This window comes from Anolis carolinensis, chromosome 3 (genome assembly GCF_035594765.1).
Source record: "Anolis carolinensis isolate JA03-04 chromosome 3, rAnoCar3.1.pri, whole genome shotgun sequence".
NCBI classification, from domain to species: domain Eukaryota; kingdom Metazoa; phylum Chordata; class Lepidosauria; order Squamata; family Dactyloidae; genus Anolis; species Anolis carolinensis.
Genome location: NC_085843.1, coordinates 205,205,542 through 205,225,483, shown reverse-complemented (window position 1 = coordinate 205,225,483; position 19,942 = coordinate 205,205,542). Strand labels below are relative to the sequence as shown.

General features: G+C 38.5%; 1 protein-coding gene across 6 annotated transcripts in view; it reads right to left on the bottom strand.

Moving 5' to 3' along the window:
- Positions 1–19,942, bottom strand: part of adgra1 (adhesion G protein-coupled receptor A1) — a 492,840-nt gene that overhangs the window by 114,132 nt on the left and 358,766 nt on the right. For 4 of the 6 annotated variants that reach the window (XM_062976121.1, XM_062976119.1, XM_062976120.1 and 1 more), the window contains 2 exons: positions 10,589–10,796; positions 9,426–9,634 (listed from right to left, as the gene is read on the bottom strand). In XM_062976121.1, coding sequence (XP_062832191.1) covers positions 9,426–9,634; positions 10,589–10,796 — 417 coding nt within the window. Of the gene's footprint in view, positions 1–9,425; positions 9,635–10,588; positions 10,797–10,911; positions 11,016–11,049; positions 11,069–19,942 lie in introns of those variants that run through there. The other 2 variants (XM_008116740.3, XM_008116739.3) reach the window with 2 other exon arrangements.

Genomic DNA, 19,942 nt, shown 5'->3' with positions numbered 1-19,942 from the left:
TTGTTTTTGAGAAACTCATGTTGAGCTTTAGTGATCACAGCAATTTTTTTCTATGTGATTGCAGACTGCCCCTTAATGATCTATGCCACAATCTTTCCTGGTATTGATATCAAGTTGACTGGATGGTAATTGTTTAGGTTCTCTTTTTTCCCCTTCTTGAAGATAAGGACAACATTTGCCCTCTTCCAGTCTGCTGGGAGTTCTCTTGTTCTCCAAGAATTCTCAAAGATTATTATTCCCTGATTTTCAGGCAAAATCTTTACTCGGTAGCCATGAACATAAAGGCTAACCATTTGCTAGATTTAGTTGCATAATTTACAAAATAATAGCACAAACATTTTAAAGAAGGTAACTACAGCTTGAGTATCCCTTATCAAGAATTCTGAAATACTCCAAATTGAAAAATGTCCACATAGGTAGCTGAGCTAGTGACATCTTTGCTCTCTGATGGTTCACAAACCTTGTATCAAAAACATAAATGAATTTCATGTTTAGACTTAGGTCACATCTCCAAGATATCTTATTCTGTATATGCAAGTATTACAAGATCCAAAACAACCCAAAATATGTAATACTTCTAGTTCCAAGCAATTCGTAGAAGGGATACTCAACCTGTATATTCAGCTACAGTAGACCCATTAAACCCATTACTGAATGGTGAGTCAACATATAGGAAATTACATTGAACCCATGTTTTTGTTCTAGCCAATAGAAGCAAGAAAAGGGGATTTTGATTATTGAATTCAAAGTAATATGAACAATTTAGAAAAGGTACATTAGATAAAAAAGTAAAAATTCTTATCTATACATTCCAAGTATAAGGATTAGAAGATAAGAGGACCAGAGGCAATAAACAAAAGAACAGTGACCCAATGAAAGTGAAAATAGAGCTAATACAAACCTTGTATGCCAAATCCTTAGTAGCCCAAAGCTCTTTCATTACATAATCAGATCTTGAGCAACCATGTTGATTCCACCCTCTGCAACTGAGGCAGGTCTACTCCATTCTGAGTACAACTCAATATAAGTTACAACTAATTAGCAATACTACAGTTCTGGCCTTAAGAATCTTAACAAACTCCAGTGCACACTGATTTTGTGGGATTCACAGAGAACTGCAACATTTTCTATAATTCTTTGCACCCCACAACTAAGCATCACAAGCAAGATTGGTTTTTTTTAAAAATAAATATCACCTCAAAAAGGACATTTTTTTTTCAACAGAGCAAGTTGCCCTGTCTTTTAAAAGATGATAAATAAGATCTGTCTAGACACAGAATTACAAACCTATAGCTCTAATCTTCATGGTAATGATTTCTAGCATGGAGTTAATGTTATCAGGCTCAAGGGATCCATAATTTTACATAATAACTAGGCATTCAATGCATATGACTCAATTTATAAAGGCAAATATCTGGATAAGAAGGCAACTATTCCAGATTTTAGGAGGGGCAAAAACTTCAGCAATGTTGAAAAGTTTGATCTCAATTACAGTATATCTAAGATTAAACTGGAAAGCAAAACCAGAGTAAAATGCAAAATCAAAAGGCAAATACATAAGAGGAAACAACAAAAAAGCCCTCTGGAAAAACAAACAATATAAGAAAACACAAAAATGTGATCCAACTCTTAGTTTCTAGAGGTATGTTAGTAATTCAGATCAAACTCATGGCACTTTTCATAGCAACAGAGATCTGTCTCTGGCATTTAAGTATATTCAGGTCCATTTAAGCATATATAACAAAAGCATAGTGGCTAGAGAAAAAATTGGCCAAAAATACAAAATGCTCCTGAAAAATGAATGACAACATTATGAAAAACTGGCAGTGAGAATGAAAAGAAAGAGAAAGTAACTTTCTTCCCTTCTTAAATGGTACTATTTTCTTCTAACACCCCCCCCCCCCTTTACCACTTCACAGAGAAAGGGAAGCATCCCAGGACACTTCCTTAACAGAGCCAACTGGATGCCATTACATGATGTAAAGCTACTTTCATAGAGGAAGCATCCTGGCAGCATGCTAGGATGCTTCCCAGAGAACATGGAAGGCTTCCCATGTTCTCATTCAGAAGAACGCGGGGAAGCCGGGCAGTGAAGCTTCTCCCTGTGGGATGAGGTAAGGGGCGCAGTGGATGATGCGAGGCATGGAGCAACAGTTTCCTTCTGCTTCTCCCTGGATTCACCATGTTGCGTGGCAAATTCCCTTCCTACCACCTGGCTTAGTGAACTCAGTATGATGGGAGCAAAAAAATTTGTTACCAGAGAAAAAAAATTAACTGAGGAATATAATTGAAGCATGTAGCTTCTTCTTTGAATAGAATGTGTGCAGATGTGTAGAGTCTTACATATTATTAGCAGCAAAAAAAAACCTGTTGAAGAGACTTCCCATAAATAGAAAACACAAACTTCCCATTTTTTATCATGGGTAGGTAAGTGATTCTGTACAGTTATCCCTCCATATTTGCAGTTCTGGCATTTGTGGATATGATTATTCACTGACTTGATTAAAATCTTCCCTTTGATAATTTCTAGGTCCTCCATTGTGACTCTATGGTCAATTTCTTCCAATCATGCTGAAGTACCTAGAGATATCTAGAGAGAACACACCTCTAGGGGTCAGCTTCCAGCCAAAGTCAACTGTAGAGCCAGGCTAGAACCATAGTGCCACAGCTGGAGAAATGTTCCTTTGGATAAAAAAATGGTTAGTTTAAGTTCAGGGTGCTGTGGTTTTTAATTCTGAATATATTTTAATGGTTTTTAACTGGGAATGTTAATACTATTTATATTTGATCCTATTTTAATGTTTGTATAGTTGTATATTTTAAATTATATGTTGATGATTTATGTTAAACTGCTTTGCGTCTCCTGCAGGAGAGATAAAGCAGGGTATTATTATTATTATTATTATTATTATTATTATTATTATTATTATTATTATTTTTCCTTCTTCATGTGTTTTCATTTTTATGGGATTCTATGCCCCTTATCACAGTGGCTGTATAGAAGAAATTGCACATTGTAGGGACCTCTAGGAACTACAGTATCTGGACTGCAGAATAGTATGAAAATCCTCTCAATGAGATCAGCTATTCACAGACAGAGGGCAGGATTTGCCCTGATTGTAACACTATGGAAACAAGTTTAACATTTTGCTTTCCTCTGTAGGAATAAATGGCAAGTATTTACAAAGATGTGAAAAATATAGCACTGCAGTTGAAAGAATTGGTGGAGTGCATTTCAGCCCTCACCCACTGAAAATTAAACCCTGTCTTGTTTCCATACCTAGTTTCTAAATAATTTCCCACTCATTCTGTAGCCTTATACTGTGAAATAGCTTTTGATAGAGAGAGGAAGATGATGTAGATCACAGAGCAGTCAGCAATCAGCTGTCTGGTTTGCTGCCAAGGCCCAGAAAATTCTTCCAAAGAGGAGAATGAGACCCTATGGAAAAACCTGGGAAGCTTGCCGACTTAGTCAATCTTAACCTACTAACTCAGCCAGGGCATCCCTAACAATGCTTGAGTCCCTTCTACTCCTCCCAGCCCAAGAACTGTAATGGGAATGGACCTGAGAAGAAATTGAGATGTGATGAAGGAGCTCATGTCTAGCTGCCAGGAAGCTTTCCCATTCTGGTTCTATTACGAGTGGGAAAATGTACTCAGAAGCAGAGAAGTGACTGAGAGATATGAAGTAACACAGTAAAAAAAAAATCAGAAAAGGGAAGGGTTTGTTACAAAATATACCTTTTTCTTCCATTATACTCTTCTCATTATGTTTTTTTCTTGGGATATCCTAGACGAAGTTTTTTTTATAAGTCATAGGGCATCTTAGGGCATTTCTACATTGGCCATTTAATGCAATTTCAAATTGCTATTGAAGAAACTGGTCTCACTGTGCAGATGATTACGTAGGAAATCCTGGATCCAGGTGGAGACCTGAATGGTGATTACACAAACTACAGATAACTGGTACACATTAAGAGCTTTCTTTCACGCTCTTTCATGGAAGTTTCTTGTTTAGCTGCCACAGTTTAGCTAGTTTCAAATTGTATTAAATAGTCAGTCCAGATAGAGCCTTAGGACTTCATCAAATGAGGTCAAACTGGCAGATAGCAGGGAAATCTGTCGGGCAGCAGGAGAAACCATCCTTAAGTGCTCCGCATCACTCGCATTGGCCCCTTCCCCATCACAGGGGGGAAACCATTGCTGCCAGGTTCCCATCATGCTGTCCCCGGATTAACTAGTGAGAATATAGGTTCCGTCCTAGGATGCTATGCTTCCAGGATGGAGCCCCGCCGGAAGTAGCCCTGTGTCATGTGATGGGCTCCAGCGGGTTCTGTCTTGGCTCCATCTTGGAAACGTCTTAGGGCAGCTCCCAAGCCCTATGTGATAAGGTCCAAAGTCTTATTTCTAACTCTACTCTCAGTTTTCCTTCCTGCTTCTGACCAATTTCTCTTGTTTCTAGGGCCAATTCAGACTCTTTTGCTGTTCCAAGCAACTATGAAGAATGTGTATGATTTTTTAAAACAATCAATGAATCAAGTTATTATTACCATGGAACCCACTCCCAAACCAACTCTACTCTTTCTGCCATTTAAGCATAATCTTTTCCTGGATTCACATACAGTTTTAGATATTACCACAAATAATGTTATATACCAGAGTACATAAGACTTATGCTGTAACGATTATTTACATAGTGTGATGATTTTGCTGTACATCAGTATTATCTTTACTTCCCCACATAATGTTAAAGAAAGGGATGGTTTTAACCTTGGATGGAATTATACTTGGATCCTTCATGGATGCAATTTAAAACTTCTCTTTTAGATCAAATAGAAAACAACCTTTCAAACAAAAGTAAAGGAACAGGTTTGTATATAAAATGTCTTGCATGCCAGGGCTAAAACTGTTATATACTGCAACACTTCCTCAATGCTGCTCTTTCAAATGTAATCCTTGACTCCATATCATTCAAGCAATGGACTAGAGGCCATACCAGATCTGTATCTCCCTGCCTCTTCAGTTATCTCTTGCAAGTCTTCTATCTTATTCTGTGCTTTCCAGTGAAACCACTCTAATAACATGTCTCTGATTTCTGTCCTATCACTTTCAGTCCTGGAACTTGTTGAGTTTATCCATTCTGGTACACAGCCATGCTCCATCAATTTTTTTCTGTATTTCTTCTACCCTACACTCATTTTATAGCCAGCCTTTTCATTTTATAGGATTTCTTATTTCTTTCCTGAAGCACTATTCAAAACATTGGCTCAGCTCCACATCTTAGCTCAAACTAGAGTACATAGCTCCAGTTTCATTTACATGTTGGCTTACCTTTCAACAATTGAGTCAATGGGATTTGGACTAACCATTGTGGTCACTATACTTACCTAAACAACTAGATATAGTGTTTTTTAAACTGTTCAGATATAGCATATCTGATCAGTTTAAAAAACCATTTGATATGCCATATTTCACTGTCTTGAAAAACTTTTGTCTACTATCTGCTTTTTATATTTATGCATCTTCAGGTTTTTTTTAAAAAAAATCCATATTTTAAAATTAGTTTAAATGTAATGTGTGTGTGATATGGTGCTGCTATATGACTTTGGCCAACAGAAGAACAAAAACAAAACAAAACGAATACTACATCACTCCATTACTACTGTCATATGATCACATTGATCCTAAATCCATACAACAGGGAACACAGCCAGTGTGATTCCAGTTTTGTCAAGGAATTCCCATTTAATGCCTAAAGACAACTCCCTTCTTGTTGTGACCATCCCTAACATCTGCCATAAGGAACTTGACAAGTCAACTAATTAGGAACTATTTACTACAATAATATATGATCTGTAGTGCCAAATTCATACCTGCCTGTTGCTAATCTTCTGACACACAATGGATGTCAGGTGGTCTGGCTCAAAGGTAGAAGAAACAGGCAAATTGACACAGGAGTTCCATAGCCTCAGGGTGATGAGGTAAGGCTATGAAGATTATTGTCAGCACAATCTTCCAAGACTATGGGAAACCAGTTGTTCTTGGAACTCGTATGATGCCCAGTAACATCAGCATGGCCTTTGACCATTAGCTGGAGGATCTGGGACCATAGCACACATCCCTTGGTTTCAATTGCCTATAGGTCCATCTCTTGGCCACCAGTCACCCTAAACCAGGAAACATGGAACCAATGCCTAATCCTCAGATATTATGGTTTTAGTTCTACTATGCCTAACAATGTTCCAGCATTTCCTAGAAGGATTTCCCCCCAAATAATTTTTTTAAAATTTACATTTCTCATGTAGCATGCAACTCTTTCAATGCAATTAATAAAAATGTAAACCTCTTAATGGAGATACAGCAAATCATAATGCACATCCTCACAGAAAATCATTTCACCACTTCCTTTGACAATAAAATTTTCTGCAAAACAAATTTTGGCTATATAAACCCTTCTAACAATTCTTTTGTTCTAGAATAAACTCTGCACTATCTGATCATCCTAATGGAAGAGTTCAAAATTTATTGCAAGGCCAAAAACAAACAAGCCCAAACTACTTTAGCACATAATCAAACTGTAGTAATGATTCTGAATATTATGTTGCATCTACAGTTCATCACACAGCTGGTCTAACTTCAATCTACATTTTATCATGTTCAACAGCAGGATATTTGTGAAGTAATGCAAACAATGCTCACCATCACCGTTGTCTTACCTTGTTTTACTACTTCTAACCCTCAACACCATAATGTTCTATTACTATTATTAATGCTTCCACATAATTCAGGTCCTTGTAATTATATTTCTTTTAGAAATAAGAATCTGTGTCTAACTTTATACATGCCAGTAAAACATATGCTCACTGCTCACTTATTTCCAATGCAGTTTGGCCTGGACATCTGCTCCAGAAGATTACTTCATCACAATTTTTGACTGTTCACTGTCTATCTCAGGAATCATCTCATTTAAGTCTTTTAACAGACTTTTGAGGTAGGTGAGGCTGGGAGAGATAATACACTGTCCACCACTTGGCCCTAAGACATGTGCACAAGTTTTTCTATCCCTACTATGGACAATGTTAATCTGCCCTGATTCCTGCCCCCTTGTGCAAAGGTTTTGACTGTGATTGTTTATTTTATTTATTGTTAATTTTAACTTAATTGTTTTGTTTTAACAATGTGTTTTACTGTATGAAATTATTGCATATTGTATGCTGTTTTGCACTAGTTGGAAACTGCCCTGAGTCCCTTCAAATAAAGATGATGATGATAATGATGATGATGATGATGATTCATGAAGGCTACTCAATGAGCTCCAAGTCTGAGATGGATAAGAATCCAAATATTTCTAGACCACTTCTAAAAGTGAATCCATGACTCTAGTCAAATCTAGTTCACTTGCAATACTCGACTCAGATGTCATGCACATATTATTGTTTTACTCCTCCTATGCTAGTATTATGGACTCTATATGAAATATGGGTCTCTGAGCTAAGAGAAGCATATTTTCTCACAATAATCAATGTCAATAGTAATTGATGTTGTTCATTGAATCTCTGTCGTACTCTTTCTCCACATTCATGTCAGCTCTTCATCTTTAACAACCATAAAATGCCAGCGTGGGAACAATTTCAAATATTATGATCTAACATTACTTGTTTAAGCTTCTCCATTGATAATTTTAGAAGATCTGATCATGATGCTCAAGATGACCATGGCAACAAGCTCTTTTTCAGAAATGTACGACCATTTAATAGTAGATCAACACAGACACTATGAATAAAGCTGGAATAACAAAATGTATATACAGTACTAGGGGTTTTTTTACCTGCTAAGATTTTCAAAAAACCAACTTTCTATAAAGTGAGGATTCTCTCCCATATTAACTCACTCACTCATTAATATGTAAAATCCTGCTTTAGCCAACAAAAATTGTAATACTCCAGTCAAAATGACATGGCTATGGTATTAAGATCTATGCAGCTATACATAAATTTATTCATTACATTTATGGGAGAAGAAAAAAGTAGACTTTGCACCACTTCACAAAACCAAACAAAGTTTCAACTGCATCACTTAAAACAGCTCAAATGGGTGTGGTAACTGCAGTGTCAACAGGTGGTTTGTTTTTTTTAAATCCAGATATCTATGGCAGAATTTACTATTATGTGAGAAAGAGTTAACAAATCTCAAGCATTTTAGAAGTGCTGTGCATTTGGCAGCATTTGATCTTCAGATGGCTTCCAAATTAGTATGTAATGAGTGAAGAGGAATTAATCATGCAATGCTGAATACATTCATTTTAATAAATTAGATAGTGTAATATTTGTATTTAACCACTCATTGTCACAGCCTTGAGCCACGATTGGCTGGCATCTGTGCTCCATCTGACAGAAGCATATTGGTATTCTCTCCACACGTCCTCTCAGTTCCTGTCGTCTGTGTTTGCTGTCCTTTACACATTACACACGCATAATGCATTATTTACTCAACTATAAACCTTTCAGTAATGCTCATAAGCAGCACCTTCCATATGCAAATGAACAGCAGAGTTATTGCTAGATTCAATACCATGGTGCAGACATAGGTCTTACCTCCCTTGAAATAACCAGGGGAGGGAGGGGGTCTGGATAGTCCATCTGAATGCTGCAGAAAAGGTTCCCTAACATTTTCCCTTCCAGATACATCATTCACTATTTATGTTTATTTTGTCGGATGCAATATCTTCTTTAGTATGTCTTCCATATCTGCTGTAATTTCACATTTAGAACAGCTGCTAAATAACTGCATTGTGAACTGCAAGTATGACTAAAGACAGACCTCAGTAGACTTATGTGTTTGTATTATGCAGAAATGTTTTTCTTTAGAACCAGCTATTTAGTAAAAAGGATACCATTATCAGCATAAACACTTATATTTCAAGAGCAGTCAGAATGAACTAAAGCCCCCTGGTTTAGATAACAGGCAATCTTATTCTTTCCCTATTTATTAAATGATTCAATCTTGCAGTATGCCAGCAACTAATTAGTATGATCAACACAGTGCTGGACATGAGCAAGGACACACATCTCCTTCTGAGATATAAAGAGCCCGGAAAGTATTTATTTCATATATCTAGTCCAGAAATGTCTTCTTAAAACACTCTTACATTAATTAGTCCCTTGACAGAACTTCGATTTTCTGCTATTGCTTTCAAAGTCATTTGTGGCAAGGCCTGTGACCAGATAAACGGACAAGCACATCTTTTTGCTCTTTTAAGTCATAGGCATTTAACTCATTTTCTTCCAAGCAATATCATACACAGCTGAATGCAAGATGAATAACAGGGTACCTCTAAAGAAGGACCGTAGTGACACAGACAGAGAGAAACACAGACATAGATACACTCATGCACAAACACACATTTGTTGAAGTAATATACTCACCATTAGCACTGCAAAGTTACCGAAGTGAGTACTATGAAGGGTTGTAATATTTTCTGCAGTGCTAATTATGTGGCACCCTTCTCCCCACCAGCCTCCATGTCCATCTAGAAGGTCAAAATCCCAAAAGACTGCAATGGGGTTTCTACCCTGTGTAAAGTGCTTCAAGGCTATAGTAAGAGGACTAGTCAGTTTTCCAATACTGCACCCATCTGCAAAAGGAACAAACTGAATTACAGCAATGAAGTGAAAAATGCATTATTGCTACATGGTCTGTACAGAAATTCTTAATGTTTTGTACACACAGGCACTGCTGTCTCTCTGGCTTATCCCACCACGCAGGAAAAACAGAACCAAAATTCCTGCTCTTTCTCTATCAGCATAAAAGCCATTGACAAAAGTTTGGAATAGTTAATATCCACAATTTCCAGTTTGCTCAGTTAGTCAGCTCAGCTAACCGTACTCATTAGTAAAATTAGATTTGCTGCGTATATGCCCTGAACTAAAATGTCACTACAGTATTATTTTGAGTAACAGCAAAAAATGAAAAAATAAAATATTTCAAATTTTATTTGATATGATTCATGTCTAGGGCAATTTCCCAATACAAAACTCAAAGTAAAGGCTCCTGAATTCAAAATCAAATAAAATGCTTTAAACTGCAAGGATTGAATGTTTAATCAAAAAGAAAAATCGTTAACTGAGTACTTTCACCTTTAAAAGCACCTGTTTCAGATCTATCATACGAAAAGCTACACTGAGGACTATGAATGTATATGCAACAGGACCCCCCCCCCCCCCCCCACAATACCACTTGCCAATCTTAAATTGTGATTTTCCAGGATTTATTCTTCAATGCCTATGGTCAAGATTTTTTAAAACCCATTCCTCCTTCTCCACACATGCTATCTTTACTTTACTTAGCAACTTCAATAAGCAACATAAATAAACCTACAAAGGGAGAATTGTGTGTTGAAAGCTACGCAGCTTCATTGCTGTCCAAGTTTATTTGAATAAAACTACACAGGCAAGAATAAACACACATATTTGGGTTAAAGCAGAGGCAATCTCACATCAGCATACCTGTGCTTCACTGCACCATCCTTTTTATATACTCTAATGTATAGCCAAGCATTCAGATTAAAGAAGCAAAACACAACACTTACCTATTTTAATGAAGACAACTGGAGTGCCAATGGTCCTGGGCTTCCCATAATCTGCAGGGTTAGATGAGTTTGCAGTGCTTGGGAAGAGTTTTCCATTCCGAAAGGCAATAAACTGTAGCTTGCAAGAGGAGTTATCAACAGATTGCAACGGTGCAGACGAAGAGAAGACAGACCGTGGCAAATGAACTGAAGCTACTGCCACAGCGTTCTGTACAATGAGAGAAAAAAGAGAAAATTTAAAATGCAAATCGCAACAGGGTTGCTTTCATTATGTTTTAAACTCCGGGACGAGAAATGTACGCTTCCTCTCTTTTCCAACATACTCGAAGCAACCAAAGGAGCAGAGCTGTAACCATGGGAATAGGATTGGTACAGTGCATATTAAAACAGAAAACGTTTTGATTGAATGTGAGAGTCGGTCTGGTCAAGCTCCCTGCTGCAGAGGTGAGAATGGTTCTTACCATGCCTGCTAGAGGGTCCATCAAGACTGCAGAACCGATTTAAAGAGACAACCTCTACCAGGTTTTCTCCTTCACTTGAAACAGAATCAGACAACTTACATTAAAACATATCTCCCTGAAATGGTAATTAAAGAGGACTAAAATGTGTTTTATTAATACAAAGAACTGCATCAGATAATGACTCTAAACACAGAGGTATGCAATGCAGTCAGTTTCTTCGACTATGATTTCATGCTGAAGGAAAATCATTTATCTCACTGTTGCAAGAAATGTGAATTACATATATTTAACAGGAATACGTTGGTGGATAGAGGGAAATCTATAAAGCCTGCCTGACTGCTAAAAAGGAACAGAGTTGTGATAGTGTGATATGTTTGCAGCTTCTTGAAACAAACTGCATGTGTGTACAACATTAAATTATTAAACTGGTTCGCCTCCTACTACTTAACTCCTTTCTTTTATACAAGTGGTGACCTTGTCATAATTAAGCCCAGAGGCATGTATGAAAGGCGCACAGTGGGTGGGGGGAGAGAGAGAGAAAGAGAGAGAGAAAGAGAGGGAGACAAAGCAAGATAAAAAGGAAAACAGAGATGAAATAAGGGGCTGCCCTGAAATTTACAAACACTTGTATAACAACAATAGACACGAAGACAGAATAATTTTTATATGCCCAGCAGCCAGATAGAGTTTCTGTGGCACTTCATTAATATGCACTGTTCCACTGCATTTTGGAAAGATGACAACAACAACAACAACAACAACAACAACAACGACAACAACAATGACAACAGCAGCAGCAACAACAAAAGAAACCTTGAGATCATATAAACATGTATGAGATGATAGTATTTATTCTTAGCTGTGATAAACTGACATGTAAACAAGAAATCACCAAGCTTGAAATGCCCCCCTCCCCAAAGGCACATAATCACGATGATGATGATATGGTAAAAACTAAAATTTGAATCTGTTAATAGCAAAAAAGGGGATGGTAATTAAGAGGATATTTATACCGACAATTTTACTTTGAACTAAGGGAAGGCAATACGTTTATGGCTTTCCCTTGTAGATAAATCAATGCATAAGTACAGGATTTTCCCAGTCAGACTTGTTGTTGATTAATTATCAAGTGTTACCAAATAGAATTTTGACCATCATTAATTCAGATTCTAGGAATCAGTGAAATCATGTTTCATGATTATGACCACCACCACTGCCATTACTTTACCTTGTAGAATCATAGAGTATTGGAGTTGAAAGGGATTTATGGGCCATCATGTTCATACCTGCCTCAATGCACACTCTCCAGCTAAAGTATCTCTAGTAGGTAGCTGTCCTGCCTCTTTTTGAAGTTGCCAAAGAAAGAAACCCTACCACCTCTCTAGGAACTTGATTTAGGTGGTCACTGTGTGGCACTATTAAATGAGAGTAAGTAACTACTTATTTAATTTACTCTTATATTTTTGCATGACAAGAAGTGGTGAATAGTGTCTTTTTGCCACAGATATCCGAACAAAAACACCCCAGAACACTTCTGGATTTTGCCCTACATACTATTAAGTCTGCTTTATGATTTGCTGATGACTGAAACTGGGAACAGATTGCTAGATGACATGAATTCATTTCCACATCTGAGGGATAGGTCAAGAAGGACTATGTTGTCCTCAGAACAAGACTGATGAGCAAACTACTTAGCAAATGGTTACATGCCCACTGAGGTAAGATAGTATTTGATCAATCTCCAAAGCAACTGGGTTTAGGGCTCATTAGTCAGGATTATTGCAAAAAGCATTTTGTCAGAGAAAGATGAGAAGGATGAAGACAGGCAGATACCTTAAGTATGGCTCAATCGGCAATGGAAAAATCAGGAGGTTTGCAAGGTGATTTCCCTACCAGTAAGTGTGTAATTGTATAGCCTTGGCTGCAGCATTCTCTTTCTCCATCACCACTGACTTAATGTACATAAATATATGTCTTGGAGTTTCTGCTCCACTTTAATCCTTACCAGTTGCTAATAAGTTTCCATGGGTGGGAAGTTTTGGTTCTCTAGTGCCCATGTTTCCTTAAAGTTGGCATGCTAGATGGTATTTTTTTAGGTTTGGAATGCAAAATCTGGAGAATAAACCATTTCTCAGATCTCTTCTAATGAACTGCTTAGCCTGCAACTATTAAACATCCATTACCCTAAATCCAATTGTTAGTCCTAACAACAGTTGACTCACCTAATCAATGAATGAAAACCTGGTAACACTTCTGTACAGTCTATTGATTCACTGAGTCTATTTCATCCACCCACAAATCTATGCATCCATCCGTCACCCGTCTATTAAACTTATGGATGGAAAGCATATTGAAAACATTAAAAAATGGTCAAAAGTCATATTTTTCAACTGTTGAAAAGCCTATCAAAAAGAATCCTTGAATGAAAAGAATATCAACAGTTCAAGATTTATTCTGCACAAATTTGCACATAGTTGTTTTGTGAAGAAAATAGCATGTTCTGCACAGAATATTATTTTTGCTAATTATTATGCTCTTCTCAAAAATGTTGTTATTCTGCAAAATATTTGCACATGGTTGATTTTCACAAAGGAGTGTTTTATGTATGTTCCTGTCTGTAATTTTTTATGCAAAATGCTGTTTCTTGTGCTGAAAAATGCTTTACATTTCTATATAAAACAACGATATGCAAATTTTATATAGAAAAACCCCCAAATTGTCAGGACCCAGGCTGCAGAACACCAATAACCATGCGCAGAGACCAGAATCTATCTAATATCTTTGTTAAGGAAATATATAAAGTCAATAAAAACAAGTGTAGAATATAGTTCAGAAGTAGACCTTTCAGGAAAGGTCAAATATAGTCCAGGAAAATAATGTCCAATATGTGATATTAAAGTCCAAAGTTATAATCCAATAACCGAAACACACACTTTGCCAAGCAAAGTGTGGGGAGAAGACAAGGTCCTTAAGTCCATGGAAACGTGGCAATTAGGCTGGAAGGCAAACTTGATACTTGGCTAGAACAAGACTTGAAACAAGGCAACAAGAGCAAAAACAAGGTCCGTGGCAAACGCGGGACAAGGCAAGGCTGGAAACTTGATCCGGGAAACAGGGAACTGGAGTACGAAGTCTACACACGATCTCACTCCTCCAGCTGACGAATTGACTCCGCAAAGTTTCCCTTGCGGCAAACACCTAAATAGGGTCTCGTTTCCCGCCAGAAGAACACTTTCCCTGGAGAACTAGAAGTGAAACTCAACTTAGTCCAGATGCAAGACTCCTTAGAATTTCCCAAGGGAAGCAGACTTAATCAGCTAATTGTTTGGCTGCGATTCTGGCGCTCCGGCGATTCGCCTCCCTATTTCCTCTATCTTTATTATAATTGTCTCTTCGAGAAAACGGGGGAGAATTCTGCCCAAGGCTTGTTTGGCTGACTTCTTGAGGGCAAACATCCTCCAGGTGCAAGGGCTCCGTTTCTGAATCGGTGGGAAACCCAAGTTTTCCTCTTCGTCTGTCACCATAGTACTAGGAATGGGACTACATGGCCCATGAGACATCACACCCAAATTGAAAAAAGGGTTTTAAAACTATGCTGTTTTTCAAACTTTATATATATCCTTTCACCAAACTGGAATTAAAACTAATCAAAAAACCTTTAAAAACCTGCCATAGATGTGGGCGAAATGTCAGGAGAGAATACTTCTAGAACATGGCCATACAGCCCGGAATACATACAACAACCCTTTAAAAACCTTATTTATTTATGGATTAAAATTATTCACTTCTGAAAGCAAATGCCTATAAATTAATTAATTGATATTTATTTCCATATTGCTTTGGCATGCATATCTGATATTCACTTAAATATTTAGATCTAGATCTGCCTTCATTTTCCAAAACTTGGTGTTGCACAGCTAATAGGTGCCTGATAGGTATCAACATCAAGAGAATCTGGCAGAGATATCGAGTTTTCAATGCAGAAGGAAAAGATATCTTTGGAGTTGAAGGTCTCTTTCTAAGAATCATCCTTCAGCAATATATAATTAAATTACTATTTTCCTCACATACCAGAACCAAAGCTATTGTATATTTGGGAACAAGGAGTACCACACATATTACCAGGTCTGAAAGGACAATATAATGTAATTGAAGAGCAAAATAATGTCATATTTTTAAGAAAAGCATGCTTGTAAAGTACAGGTAAGAAAACATGTAAATATGCTTTCTGCTCAGGATGCAAATCTCAATTTTGTTTTTGCAAGTGGGAATGGAAATGTTCAGATTTTTTCTCTTGGAAGGTATGCCTACAAGAATGTTTCATATTTTCAATTATTTTTCACATTTTTGCACTTTCTTTTAAATTTCTTTTTTTGCACTTTCAAATGAAGCTTTCAAATACCATTTTTTCAGCAAAAATACTGTATTTTGTGCAAAACACTGTATTATGTGCAAAAGTGAATAGAACAGAAAAACAAAGCACTGGTCTTTTGTTTTTTGTTTGGTGGAAAATCTTAAGTAAATTTGACAATTTTTTCTGTGAGAAAAAATGATTGAAGATGAATTCAAAGTAGTCTTTATATCACGTATTTATTTTTTAAATGTATCCTTGTTGAAGAACAGGCTGGTTTCAGGCAGAGTAGCTCAACCATTGACCATTGCTTTGTTTTAAATCATATAACTGCAAGATATGTCAGCAGAGGGAAACAACTGTATGCTGCCTTTATAAACCTTAGCACAGCACTCGAAACTGTAAATAGAGAGATGTTATGGAGGAAATTAACTGACCTCAATATGTAACCCAGACTGCTGGCACTGATTAAAGCACTTTATACTAACACCTACCTGAAAGTGTGATTTGGGGTGCAAGGAGCCATGACAAATGGAGTAGAAACATATAAAGGGGTCAGACAAGGGTGTATATTAGAACCACTGTTATTTAGCTGAACAGTTGAAGGACCCAGAGGTACATATGCCTAAGGTGCTATATCTTGCTATATGCTGATGACATGATCTTACTGTCATATTTGCTACATAGGCTGCTGAGAAGATTTAATTCTTATTGTAATAACAACTCCCTAATTATTAATAAATCAAAGTCAAAAATAATGGTATTTGGCAAATGGCACAATAGATATAGATGGCTTCTGGATGGTGAACCAATAGAGCAAGTTTGCACCTTTATGTACCTAGGAGTTGTTTTTTCTGAGACCTGTTCCTGGCTCCCACACCATCAAAGGAACTCAGCCAGAGTGAGAGTACATGCATATCTACTGCTTAAATTAACAAATCATAGTCAACCACTTTAAGAAGACCCACTTCTTAATGTATATAAGGCTAAGGCTACACCCATGCTCTTATACGGAGCTGAAGTTTGGGGCCTAAACCAGGTACCATTATTAAAGCAATTTCAATCACAGCACCAGTGAAGTTTTCTGGGAGTGAAAAAAACAACCCCAGCTGCTGCAATAAGAGCAGAACTGGGAGTATATAGTGTTGATGGCCTATCCAAAATTAGGGCATACAACTACTGGGTAAAATTGAATGCCACAGCAAATGACAGACTACCAAAACTGTGCCTGTTAGAGCAGATAAAAGAAACAATATCAAACCTCTTGGCTAGTTCAATTGACAAAACACATTAGGAGTTGTGGACTTCCGATTCTATAGCCAAATCTCCTAGAAGAACTAGATCCAAACATTGCTGCTCAATGAATACTGGATATAGAAGCTCAGAAAGATACTGCTACCCTCAGTAAAGCCGGCTCACTGAAATGGCTAAATAGTTTTAAGCATACTTTTCAAACAGCCCAATATCTAAAGACAAAAATGCCTAAACACCTCAGGAGGGTATTTACTAGAAATAGATTTGAACAGCTGGACACAATGATCAGACATGGAACAATATATAATTAACGATTTTGTATCTGTGGAGCGACAGAGGTAGAAGATAACACAAATATACTGTTTAACTGTAACTTGTATGAGAAAGAAACCAATACCTCGGATCATACATTATACACACATGGGAATCCTTATATAAAAACTACATTTTTATTGGCTGGCCAGAATGCTAAAATAACATACAAAACGGCCCTTTTTTTATTTAAAGTAACTCAGTTGAGAACTGCACATTTGAAGTCGATTGGGGGAAATTGTAGGGGTGATGCAGATATTTGATCTGGATCAGGATCTTGATCTTGTTAACAGCTTGCTCATTTTAACTTTGATTGTAATGTGGATTGTATGCTATATGTGTGTGTGTTAAATGTGTTAAATGTTTTGATACAGCCGATGGGCTTGTTCCGTCCCCCAGGACGATGGTTTGCCTTACCTATTGGTCGTTTGTTTGTTTTCCCTCCTTTGCATTTTGTTTCAGCCTCTGGCTGCAAAAGCCCAGGAAAAGTGGCTTGGAGTCTGCAAGAGCTGGCTGCAGTTTTCTTTGCAATGATTGGTCAAAGAGTACAACATCTTAGGACCGCCCTTTTTTACCAGGGTCTAGTCTCCATTTTGGAGCCTCATTTTGGCTATAGTCTTCCAACGTGCTGCAGCTGTGCAAAGCTAACTGGGACAAATCATCCTCAAAACCAGGCCAATCTAAGCCTATCCAAATTAGATAAGTATTGAATTATACTGATCTGGAATAGGAAATCTAGTTAGAGGAGCAGGGTTATTCCGTCGCTTCTAGAACTAATCTTTGCTGTAAAGATAGGGAAGGAAAGAGTTTCTCCTTCTAATATAGACAGCGTGATTAGGGTATAGTGGTTTTATAATCACCTTTGCCTTCTGGAACCAAGGATAATTCTGTAGCTAAAACCTATAGAAATTTGTTTCATTTTCTGTAACTTTAAGATCTGTGCCAGGTTTACAACCTTGTATGAATAAACATCCTTTTTTTTTGAAGTTTTCCAGACTCAGTCTTTCAATATTTTTAGGACAGCTTATAGGGATTTGCAGTTCGCCCGGATAAAGGACGGCACGTTTCAGCTTTATAGTTTTTTATTGTCTGGCGGACGGCACAGTTTTGAGGACGATCAGCGGTTTTTCCGCTTGAGCTAGCCTGCACGGCCATAGAGACTTTGCTTTTGTTGGTCTGTTGCAGTGAAGCTTGCTGCCAGGCCGATAGGCAAGTGAGAGAGTGGGGCTCCATTCCTTCAGCCTCTGCAGTATCCTGCTCTTCAGCTCGCGTGTGTGCGAGTAGCCCCGCGGCTGCTTCTGCAATTGCACAGCTGTGCAAAACCCAGCAATCTACCCTGAGCTCCTTCGGCGGCAGGCATCGAGCCGCGGAGCTCCAGCAGTAGTTCTTGGGCTCACACGGAGGTGGTGAGTCCAGAAGCACCAGGCCGGGACCCAGATAAGCCTGGCAACTCCGAAAGAAAGTTCTGGCTGAGTCTTCACAGTGGCTAGGATCTCGGCCGGGACAGTCGCCTGGCGGTGGTGACCTGCCTCATCGTCCAGCAGTGGTGACCTGCCTCATCATCCTGCGGTGGTGACCTGCCTCATCGTCCTGCGGTGGTGACCCGTTTCATCGACCTGCGGTGGTGACCTGTTTCATCGACCTGCGGCGGTGACCTGTCTCATCGTCCTGCGGTGGTGACCTCCCTTCACAGCGGGGAGGAGGCGTCTCTTCTCTCCTCCTTTCCAAAGCCAGCCTCGGTGCTCCTTCGGCGGCAGGCCTCGAGCCGCAGAGCACGAGGTGCTTGAAAATTTGGCGAAGTCGCCATTTTGGCAGTTTACGTCACTCGGGCAAGGGAGGTATCAAGTGGCAAGTTGCTGTCAGTTGGCATTTTGCAGCTTGCCCACCAAAGTCTGGCGCCAAAGGTCACAATCTTTGTAAAGTATAGTTACTTAGTGATATATATTGCTATGGTTAAGTGCTGTGCATTGTATTATATATTGCATTTGCTTTTATTGTAAATTTACTTGCAGGTATATTGCATTTGCCTTTGTTGTAAATTTACTTGCTATTAAGAATATATAATGTCTATGCAATTTCAAGATGATACAAATGGTATATCTCCTTCTGAGGCTGAAATTAGGAATGAAAGGCCCCAAAGGATAAAGCACCCTTCAGCCAAGATGCTAGCCCATCTAATAGATGAAAAGGAGCTCCTCCATGTGAGGTTAGGTTCGGCATGGGAGCGCATTGTAACATTAATGGGCAGAATAGAGAGCTTGGGTATTACAAGGGTGCCATCCATATTACAGACAGACCTTGAAGAGACCTTCGGTCTTTGGAGGGGTTTGGTGTCTAAGATAGTCCAGGTCCTCGAGCGCATTAACACCAAGGATTCAGAGTTAGAAATAGTGAGTGTTTTAGCTGACACTAATGAGAAAGAAAATAGGGTGAGGGCAATCCTAGCTTCCTTATGCAGCCATGAGACCAATCTTTTAAAATCACCTGCTGTGGCACTTAGTCTTAAGTCCAACCGCTCTAGCCAGGTATCTAAACTAAGGGAGCGTGCATCGTCTAAACACAGCCACTCTAGCAAGTCTTCTGCTGCTGGGAGTGCCATCTCTTCCCTAGCTGCCTTGCACATTAAGGAGGCTGCACGTCTGGAGCTGCAGAGTAAAGTGGCGGGGGCGGAGGCTGATGCTAAGGCAGCTGATCTCACCCTTCCCTTTAAAGAAGAAGAGCAACGACTGCAAATAGAACAGGCCCATAGACAAAGCGAAATGCAAATAGAACAGGCTCGTATAGAGATGCTTAGAATAAAGATGGATGCCGCAGCCAAAAGGGTAAGGGCTGAGACTTTGGCCAAAGCCCTAATTGAGCCACTCACAGAAGAAAATGTAAGCCAGTTACCAATACAGGATCCTTCTGCCAAAGTGTTTGCGCACCTTGGCAGCATGAACAGCCAGTTTTCGGATGAGGAACAGGAAGACTTCTCTC